Raw genomic sequence first — 9,035 nt, forward strand, 5'->3', positions numbered from 1 at the left:
TGCGGGTCGCGTCGGGGCGGCGGCTGTGGAGACCGGGCTGGCCCTGCCGCCGGCGGGCGCCGGGCTCGGGAGCCGGGGGCGTCTGTGTGGGGCCGCTCGCCGCCCGTCAGCCTTTAGGTTCGCCTGTGGGGTTAGTGTCGAGCCTGAGGACCACGACGTCGCCGAGTGAGCTGAAGGGGAGCCGTCCTCGGCTCGGGATGACCGGTGACAGTATCCCAGAGTAAGCAGCGGAGCCAGCTCTCTAGGCTCGCGTTTTAGTGGTGGCTTCCTGGCGAGGGTGTCTTTAGGGCCTGGAGAGCTGTCTCCACCCAGAGCCTTCAGTGGCCTTTTTTTTTTTCAGATGGAGACTGGGTGTCCTGCCCTGCTGTGTCTTGGGGTGATTTTCCACGTCCTAAAAAGATAGAAGCGCCTAAAAATGAAAAACCGGGCCCTCAGTGATTGAGGCTTGACCTGTGGGACCCCTGATGCGTGCTGGGGTGACTGTTGTATGGGCACAGTGTGCAAAGGCCGAGCGGGGATCCGTGACAGTCACACCCGCCGGAGGAGGAGCCCGGGGTGGGCCGAGGGAGGACCTGCTGGCGCCCAGGGAGGGACAGCGGGGAGACGGAGCGCCTCTGCCGGTTCCGTGGTAGGGCCGCTGGCTCGCGAGGGAGGAGTGAGCTCTCGCGCAAGCAGAGAGGTTTCCCTACGGTGTCTGGCCTGGTACCCACGCTGTCTGCCCGGAGTGGTTTTCTCTTGCTGCTTTGCTGTCTTTATGACTGAACGTAAAGCAGTTACACTCGGCAGATACCCATCGGCCGTCTGCCTGCTCACCTAGCCTGCGCTTTAAGGTGGTAAGGCCGGGCCGGGAGCCAGACAAGGGCCCTCCTTAAGGAGCTTGTATTCCAGCAGAAGGAAATTGAGGAGAAATGCAGGAAAGTATCAGAAAATGATTGTCACACAAACTGAAAACAGGGTGATGTGACAGTAGGGCTGGTGTCAGTGTGGGCAGCAATGGAGGGCCTCCCGGAGGAGGGAGAGGTTTGGAGGTAGACAGCTGGTGAGAGGGCTGCCCTAGTGCAGAATAAGTCTGATGTGCATAATGGGCCAGCGCACACACAAACTGAGCTGAGCACTACACCATCAGACCGTATCAACCTTGTATCAAGTAAGATTAGAAGTACAGCGACTTAGCTCATGTCGACCAGTAGGAAGCAGGTCAGTGCGCCTCCAGCCACAGTTCTGTTGTCTTTTTGTGTAGACTTCCTCAGGGACCCAGCCCTTCTTGGACCATCCATACCTTAATTTCGGTCTAACTTAGCTATCTGTGATGTTGTGCCAGGCTCTGCAGGCCCACCATGGGATGCTGTCTGCTCTTCAAAAGTCTGAGGAAGGCACTGATGTGCAGTTGTCCCCTGGCCCAGATCAGAACCCCATTGTTTCATGGCCGCTGTTAGAGAGCTCAGCTCAGATCCATAGCCAGTGTAGAACCAGTGTCTAAAGCAGGTGGTCGGACTCCGAAGGTCGCTCGCTTGCCTGCTTACTTACTAGCTTGCTCTTCCTGTCTTTCTCTCTTTTTGAGACAGGCTCTTGCTATTCAGCTCAGGCTGGCCTTGAACTCACTTTGTAGCCTAGGATGGCCCCAAATGCCCAGGGATCCTCCTGCCTCAGCTTCCTGAGTGCTGGGGTTACAGATGTGTGCCCGCACACCCAGCTAAAGTTTGCTTTCTTAATCTTGCTTTGATGTGTCTTGTGTTACTGGTGCTGTTTTCACATGGATGCACGGCTAGTGCCCGCTTACGGGTTTCCTACACATCAGTCTGGAATTTTAATAGCACAGCTTAGACTCTTCGATGGGGACCAAGTACTCTCTTTTGATACTGCTTTTGTCATCTCAGTTCAAGTGAGAGTGTTTCAGTGCTAACACTAGTCAAAGTAGGACTTTGCAAGCATGGTAGTATGAGGACCGAGACTGGAGTAGCTTCTGCTGAGGGTGCTTCACCCTGAGCGGGTTGGCCTTCCTCGTTGGTGATGCTAGTGTAGCCTGTATTGAAACGCGGGATCCCCAGTGATCTGGGGAAGGCCCCTCCTGGAGGGTGGAGGATCTGGAGCCACCACCGCTGCGCTCCTGGGTGGGCGGTGCCTGAGCACTGTGCTGTGGAGTGTGGCCACGCTTTGCACTGAAGACTTGACACTGGGGCCCATGGGGCTGCTGAGATGGTGACGTTTCAGTCGAGACTGGAAGCTGACGCACTTGAGACCCAGGGCCATGTGCAGTGGCTTGCTGGCTTCCCCTGCCCTGGAGATGCCCAGCGGCCACCAGAGTGTGGGTAACTGGGGCAGGCGTAGCTTCTGGCTCCTGCCACTGTTGTGGGCTGGGCCCTGGATTGCTAGGCCTCTTGCATCTGTAAGAGGGAGGGACAAGGCCAGCTGCAGGCAGTGGTGGATGAAACCTGGGTCTTGCCTGCTGCTTGGAAGAGCCTGGTACTGCAGGCTAGGCTTTGTGGCTCGTGGTACATAGAACAGTGGATCTAAGCCAAGCCTGACTGGAGTCATGGGGGCAGAAGGGGCTTAGGCACGTACCCCTGGCACCTGTCACTCCTGGCTAAGGGGCCCACAAGTGTCAAAGTAGGCCTGGCAGCAAAGGTAGCTGTTAGTGGGCAGTGCTGTCTGAAGGGCATGCCTTGAGTTCCTGTGGCAGAGAGCTAGTGTCGGCTGGGCACTGGCCCTGCAGGACCTGCCCCCTGCAGAAGCGGGGGGAATGCTAGTCCTGCTCCTGCCACCCAGAGCCCAGCGGGGCAGCGCGTGACCTTTGGCACCGAGCTCGCATGGGTGGATTCCGCCTGGGATCAGAGAAATGTGTGGAAATGAGAGCAGATAGGGTTACCTCCAGGCGAGATAAGGGCCTGGGCAGTGGCCAGATGGGCTGCTGCATGCCCCACTGTACAAGGACCCACTGGGACGTGGCGCAGAGCGGATGGGGTGGGCTCTTCTCACAGCCCGGGGGCACCAGGAGCACAGTGGGTGGCGCCGAGGGGCGGGTGGTGTGCTTCTTGCCCTCACCTCCTGTCCTCCTTCCCTCCACTGGCCCTGCTGCCTGCTTGGTTAATTCATGTAAAAACATGAATGGTTTGGGTAAAATCCTGAGAATCGCAGAAACTGGTTTGGCAGATTGGTGGGAAAGGGGGATGTTCATGGCCTGAGCCCTTGCTGCGTGATGAGAAAGCGCCCTGTGTTTCTCTCAGTTGCAGGATGTCTGAAGGGGACAGCGTTGGAGATTCTGTCCATGGGAAGCCATCCGTGGTGTACAGATTTTTCACACGCCTGGGACAGGTCAGTGGTTGGTTGCTGTAGAAGGTTGCCGTAAGTATTTAGATAGGAAACTGTCCGCTCCTCGCCTGCCTTCCTGGTGGGCTTGAGTCCAGTGTTGCCCGAAGAGGCACACAGCAGCGGCTGGCTGGGTGCAGGCGCCTGTGCTCCTGGGCAGCTCTGCATGCTCTGCTGTGTGTGTGTGTGTGCGTTTAGCCTTAAAGCACACGGAACCTCATGGTGGTGGCGCAGGCAGGTGCTGTGCTCTGCTCCTGCCGTGCTCCAGCCTCGGAGCCCTCCTGGGAACAGGCCGGGGTGGGACACAGGACAGGACGTGAGACAGGCTGGGGCTGGGCCGGGAGGTGCAGGTCACTGTGCTGGGTCCTGTCTGCAGCCTGCCTGAAGACACTGTGTGCTTAGACTCAGTGAGGAGCAATGGCTGCAGACACTGATATTAGGCTTAATTAAAAATGTGTTTGCTTTGGGGGGCTGGGGTTCTAGCTCAGCGGTTTTAAGTGCCTGGTAAATGCAAGGGCCTGGGTTTGATCTCCGCTAGCGCGGGCTGGGCTGGGCTGGGCTGGGCCGTACCGGCTCCCATGCCTGGGCAGGGTGGCACATGCCTGTAGTCCCGGCCCTGGGGAGACTGAGACAGGAAGATCATTACAAGTCTGAGCTGCATAGTGAGACCGTATACCAAATACATAAATAAAAGATTACAAAAAATTAAAAATATGGCTTTTTTATATTTTCTATTTTGAATATTTTGTTTTGTATTTTTGTGGTATTGGCGATCAAACCCAAAACCTTCACACTGAGTGACCGCCACACCCCCGATCCCATTTTGGTGTTTTGAGACTGCATTTTGCTTTGTAGTGTAGAATGGCACCCTCTTGTCTCAGCCTCCCAACTGCTGGGATTATAGGCATGCACCACTCTCGGCTTTTCTTTTTTTAAATAATTTTTTAAAGTTGAAAAGTAGCATATGCCAACCTATAATACTGAAGCTGTGTAATGAGTTTTCACTGTCTTATGACTGAAAATTTTCATTTTTAAACTTAAAAGATTGTTTTGCTGTTAAAAATTAAAACGTGCATATGTATACATATACACGTGCACATATAAAATGCTGAGGAGTTCCTGAGCGAGCCCTTGGCTGCCGGGGCCCTCTGCACATGGGCGGCGCCCTTACCTGGCTTGAGGGGGGCACAGAGGAGTCCTGGGTGTGAGGGCACGCTGGAGGCCTGCTGCTGCTGTGTGACTCGGAGATGCAGGACTTCTCCACCTCCTCGGAGTGAGCTTGGTCTCCCTGTCGTGGTCCCTCTGCAGTGGCGGTGGAGATGGCACCTGCACCTCACCATGCTGTTGCTGTCACCGCCGGCACCACTGCGCAGGCTGGTGCTGGACCACCGTCCTCTCTGACTGGTAGTTTGTAGTGCTTTCAGTAAAGGGAAGAACCTGCCTGAGGCATTACTGCAAATATGTTCTGGGTTATTTCCGGTCATTGCTTGGTGTCAGGGTTTACCTTTGCTGTTCTTGGGCTCAGCTGCACCTTTCCTACCCTGCCTCCTCAGATTTACCAGTCCTGGCTGGACAAGTCCACACCTTACACGGCTGTGCGGTGGGTGGTGACGCTGGGCCTGAGCTTTGTCTACATGATCAGAGTCTACCTATTACAGGTGAGTTCGCTGCAGCGGGCCCGTGCTACGGAGGTTGGGAGTGGGCTCCAGGCCGGGGCTGCCGTCGCAGTTTATTTTGAAGGAAATGGTATGTAGTGAACACTTTCAGTTCACAAGTGTAGGAAAATTTCATCAATGTTTCTTTTTAATTTTGTGTGTGTGTGTGTGTGTGTGTGTGTGTGTGTGTGTGTGTGGCCAGCTCAGCCCACCAGCTTTCTCAGGAGAGGGGGGACCTCCAAGCCCACTTTAAAGAGGCTTATTTATATAGTTCTTCCTAAGATTGTCATCTTGAACAAGGGTTTCCAACAGGCCCGGGCCAGTCTTTACCTCAGCTTGCGCTCTGCCCGGGTGACAGACCTCTGTCTCTCTGAGCCTACCGTGTGCCTCCCAGCAGAGGTCCCGTCCCAGATAAAGTGATGGGTCCGTGGGCCTTCTGTGCTGCGAACAGTGCTGGCATTGATGGGTTAGGCTTCGTGAGCTGCTCCTCTGGCGTAGCTGATGATGCCTGCGAGGTGGCGATGGGGTGCAGTGTAGGCACAGTCACCCAGGCACCTCTGGTGTCTCCAGGCCCTGCTGTGACACCCACCCATGCTGTGCCTCCCTTCTGGGCACTTGGCCAAGGCTCTTCCCAGGCGGTGAGAAGCACCGGCTCCTGTGGCCTGGGAAGTACGGCTGCCTGAAGCTCTTGCCTGCCTCTTGGCTGTTGTGGAGGTTTAGGGGACATTGGTCCTTGGGCAGCACACCGATTGGCTGGACGGTGTGGCCAGCGTGTGCATGTTCACACTGAATGCCAACGCTCGGGTCTTCGGGTTTGCTTCTGGTCTCTTCAAGAGGCCCAGCTCTGGTTCAGTGTGGAGGAGGTGGCAGCTCTGTGGCTGTCACAGCAGGGACAGTTTGTACAGAGGGTCTGAAATTAGTGTGGACAATTCTTGTGAGTTGGGACTTGGTCCATTTGCTAATGCGGACTGGCCTGGCAACTCGGAGTTAGGGGCGTGGCTGGGCAGGTGTGACAAGCAGTTTCACTCTCCTGAGCCTGGCCTGCCCTGCAGCAAGCGTGACGACACGTGTGCATTAGTTAATGTTCCACCTGAGGTTTTAGTCCCCTGGCTTGAGTACTTTCAGGCAAGAAGGTTTCCTCTTAAACTCGCCTGAGCAGGCACAGACTTGAGATTGACAGTTCACTTGTGGGGTGTGGGGGAAGTGGGCTTGGAGGTCCCCCTCTCCTGAGAAAGCTTCAGTCCCGAGGCCCTGGCCCTCTTCTCCTGGGCAGAGTCTGGTCTGGTGATGGATGACAGTTCCTGAGGATGACCAGCCATGCTGTGTACAGCAACAGCTGCGATTCTGCTTTGATGCTGTGGGGGCGTTGGCAGGCTGGGGGGCAGGAGCAGCAGCTCCCCTGCTGCCTCGCACTAAGCCCTGAAGTGGTGGTTTGCTTGCGATTTGGCTCCGCTGCCTCCTGGCCAGGAGCCCAGGCTTCAGGTGTCGCATGGCCAACTGGACTGTCAGAGGAGTTTGCTGCAGACCCTGAGCGGTCCCTGTGGCACTGAGACCCACAGAGTGCCTTGGAGGCATGGTCACTGTGGGTGTGTCTTTGCTTGCTGTCATGGAAGCCACAGCCTCCGTGTGGCTCTAGAGTGAGCCTTGCGCCCTGCAGCTCCTGGTGTCCTGCTGTGGCCTGGGGAGCTTCTGCTGGCAGTGGCAGTGCTGCTCACTGCGTTCACCTCTTCTCTTCCAGGGCTGGTACATCGTGACCTATGCCCTGGGGATCTACCACCTCAACCTCTTCATAGCGTTCCTATCTCCCAAGGTGGACCCCTCCCTGATGGAAGACTCAGGTACCACATCTAGCCTTGTGCCGCTGGGAGGGCTGTGCATCCCCCGTGATGAGGAAACTGAGGTGCATGGGCTCCCTGACTTGTCTGAGGTCGTGTCACAGATGACAGGATGCTTGGCCGCTGAGTCTGTCACAGGCAGCCCTGTGAGACCTGTCCTTGTGGCACTCAAGGGTCACCCCCACACTTCCCCTCCTAGGGGTTTGCACATGCAGCCCACCGTGGCCGCCACCACAGGCCACTGGCACCTGACTGCCGCTGGCTAGGCCAGCTCCAAGTTCTTGGGAGTTGAGGTGGTGTTGGTGTTTGTGTACCCTGGGCCAGTCAGTGACGCTAGAGAGCAGTCAGCCACCGTCCCGGGCCTGCGTGGGCCCACTCAGGCCCTGTTGCTGAGCCGTCATGAGCAGTGCTGTTTTTAAACTTTTCAAATTGGATGAGCAGAAGCCTGTGGAAACTAGTGGGAGGCCCCTCTGGGCAGTCTGGAAGGGAACCAGGGACCCTTGCTGCGGGCCTGCGCTGCTCTGGGTGGGTGGGCGGGTGTGGTCGCCGCGCTGAGCCTCCTGTACACCATGTTGGGATGGGCCGCGGCCCTGCCGCTCCTCCAAGTGTGCTGTGGACAGCGTGTCCTGCTCCGTGAGCCTGCACAGAGCAGTGGATCAGAAATCTGTGCAGCTGAATTTTGTTTACTCATCTAAAAGGTCCAAGAAACTTTTTAGAAAGAAAAGTGAGTCAGGTTTTGTAAAGCCTCAAGTTGATTTGTCAGTTGGCTGCAGACCTGTTTTACGTTTGGTTACGGGAGACAGGCCGAGTTTCCCCCACGAGGCCTGCCAGCTCAGAGGCTCTTGGGAGCTCCTAGGCACTGGGAGAGGTGAGAAGCTGAGTGGGACACAAAGCCCGGCGAGAGAGCTGGGGGAGCGCGGGTTGTGACTGACGCCCTGCTCTCCAGATGACGGTCCTTCATTGCCAACCAAACAGAATGAGGAATTTCGTCCCTTCATTCGAAGGCTTCCGGAGTTTAAGTTTTGGTGAGTTGCTTCTTTCTTTTATTAAACTTATAAACGGGTTTAATTTTTACCTGACCCCTAATGATCCTGCATGTTTATGGGGCACGGTGTGACGCTGCCGTCCCTGTGCACAGTGTGTCTGTCTCCGTGCTTGCTGTTCCTCTGTGCTGGGCATGTCAGATGTCGAGCTCCCATCTGACCACACCTGTAATTTTTTGAGGCATTTGTCGGAAGTGCCTGTATTCAGGTGTGGCCAGTCCTGGGGACAGGTTAATTCTTGTTCTGGTCAGCAAACAATTGAAACTTGTTAAACAGGAGGGGTTTTGTTGTGGAGACCCTGGGCTGGGGTGTGCTGTGAGCTTGGGGAGCCCACCCAGGGCACCGTCCAGTGGTCGAGGTTTGGGGAAGAGCACTGCCAGCCTCTTCCAGACACGGGTCAGGAAGGCAGGTACAGGCAGCCTCTGGCCAGCAGGTGTGGCCCAGCTTTGCGTCTGGGCCCTTGGGGCACGTGTGTCCTACGCAGGGCCCGCCCTTGGGGCTTTGTCCTCCTGCAGACCAGACTTCAGCAGGGGCAGGAACAGGGTGAGAGCAGCGGGGATGGCTCCTCAGCCCCCGCCTGGCCAGGGCCTTGCACTGTGGCCTCCTGCCCGTGGCTGCGGCCCCACCTTGGTGCCGGGGGAACAGTTCCGGCTTGGTTCTGAGCTGAGCAGGCCGGATTCCTGGAGCTGTGCTGTGAGACGGGAGACCGGGCGTCGAGGCTGGGGCAGGGTGGGCTCCGTTGTGCTGGAGATGGAGGCTTTGGGGTTCAGGCGGAGGCCGGGGTCTGGGTCTGAAACTGAGGTGACGCCAAAGGGCTGCAGTGTGGGTATCCACACTCTTGTGGGTTCAGGATGAGGTAGCTCTCAGCGGACTAAGGTGTAGTGCTGTGGTGGCCTCAAGGCCCCACGCTGCTCCCCAGCGGGGCTGCAGTTCTGTGATGCTTACGTGGGGGCAGAGGGGGGAGCCGCCAGGGTCCGAAGCGGGCCCGGAGGGACCAGTGCCTGCCCAAGCGGGTGGCGCCACCTTCTGCCCTTGCCCCAAGGCACGCGGCGACGAAGGGCATCCTCGTGGCCATGGTCTGCACCTTCTTCGAGGCCTTCAATGTGCCGGTGTTCTGGCCGATCCTGGTGATGTACTTCATCATGCTGTTCTGTATCACGATGAAAAGGCAGATAAAGGTAGGGCGGGGCGGGGGC

At 57.0% G+C, this 9,035-nt stretch overlaps 2 protein-coding genes across 3 annotated transcripts in view; one reads left to right on the forward strand and one right to left on the reverse strand.

The window, feature by feature from the left end:
* The window catches only part of Pex10 (peroxisomal biogenesis factor 10), a 20,488-nt gene that overhangs the window by 4,085 nt on the left and 7,368 nt on the right, over window positions 1-9,035 (reverse strand). The gene's annotated exons all lie outside the window — the stretch shown is intronic.
* Rer1 (retention in endoplasmic reticulum sorting receptor 1) overlaps window positions 1-9,035 on the forward strand; it is a 10,950-nt gene that overhangs the window by 472 nt on the left and 1,443 nt on the right. The window contains exons 1-6 of one of the 2 annotated variants that reach the window (XM_023699486.1): window positions 813-833; window positions 3,225-3,312; window positions 4,860-4,964; window positions 6,700-6,799; window positions 7,743-7,821; window positions 8,882-9,017. In XM_023699486.1, the coding sequence (XP_023555254.1) occupies window positions 3,232-3,312; window positions 4,860-4,964; window positions 6,700-6,799; window positions 7,743-7,821; window positions 8,882-9,017 (501 nt within the window). In that variant the 5' untranslated portion in view covers window positions 813-833; window positions 3,225-3,231. Of the gene's footprint in view, window positions 1-812; window positions 834-3,224; window positions 3,313-4,859; window positions 4,965-6,699; window positions 6,800-7,742; window positions 7,822-8,881; window positions 9,018-9,035 lie in introns of those variants that run through there. The other variant, XM_004639596.2, reaches the window with a different exon arrangement.

Source organism: Octodon degus, unplaced genomic scaffold, assembly GCF_000260255.1.
Source record: "Octodon degus isolate 3935 unplaced genomic scaffold, OctDeg1.0 scaffold00113, whole genome shotgun sequence".
NCBI classification, from domain to species: domain Eukaryota; kingdom Metazoa; phylum Chordata; class Mammalia; order Rodentia; family Octodontidae; genus Octodon; species Octodon degus.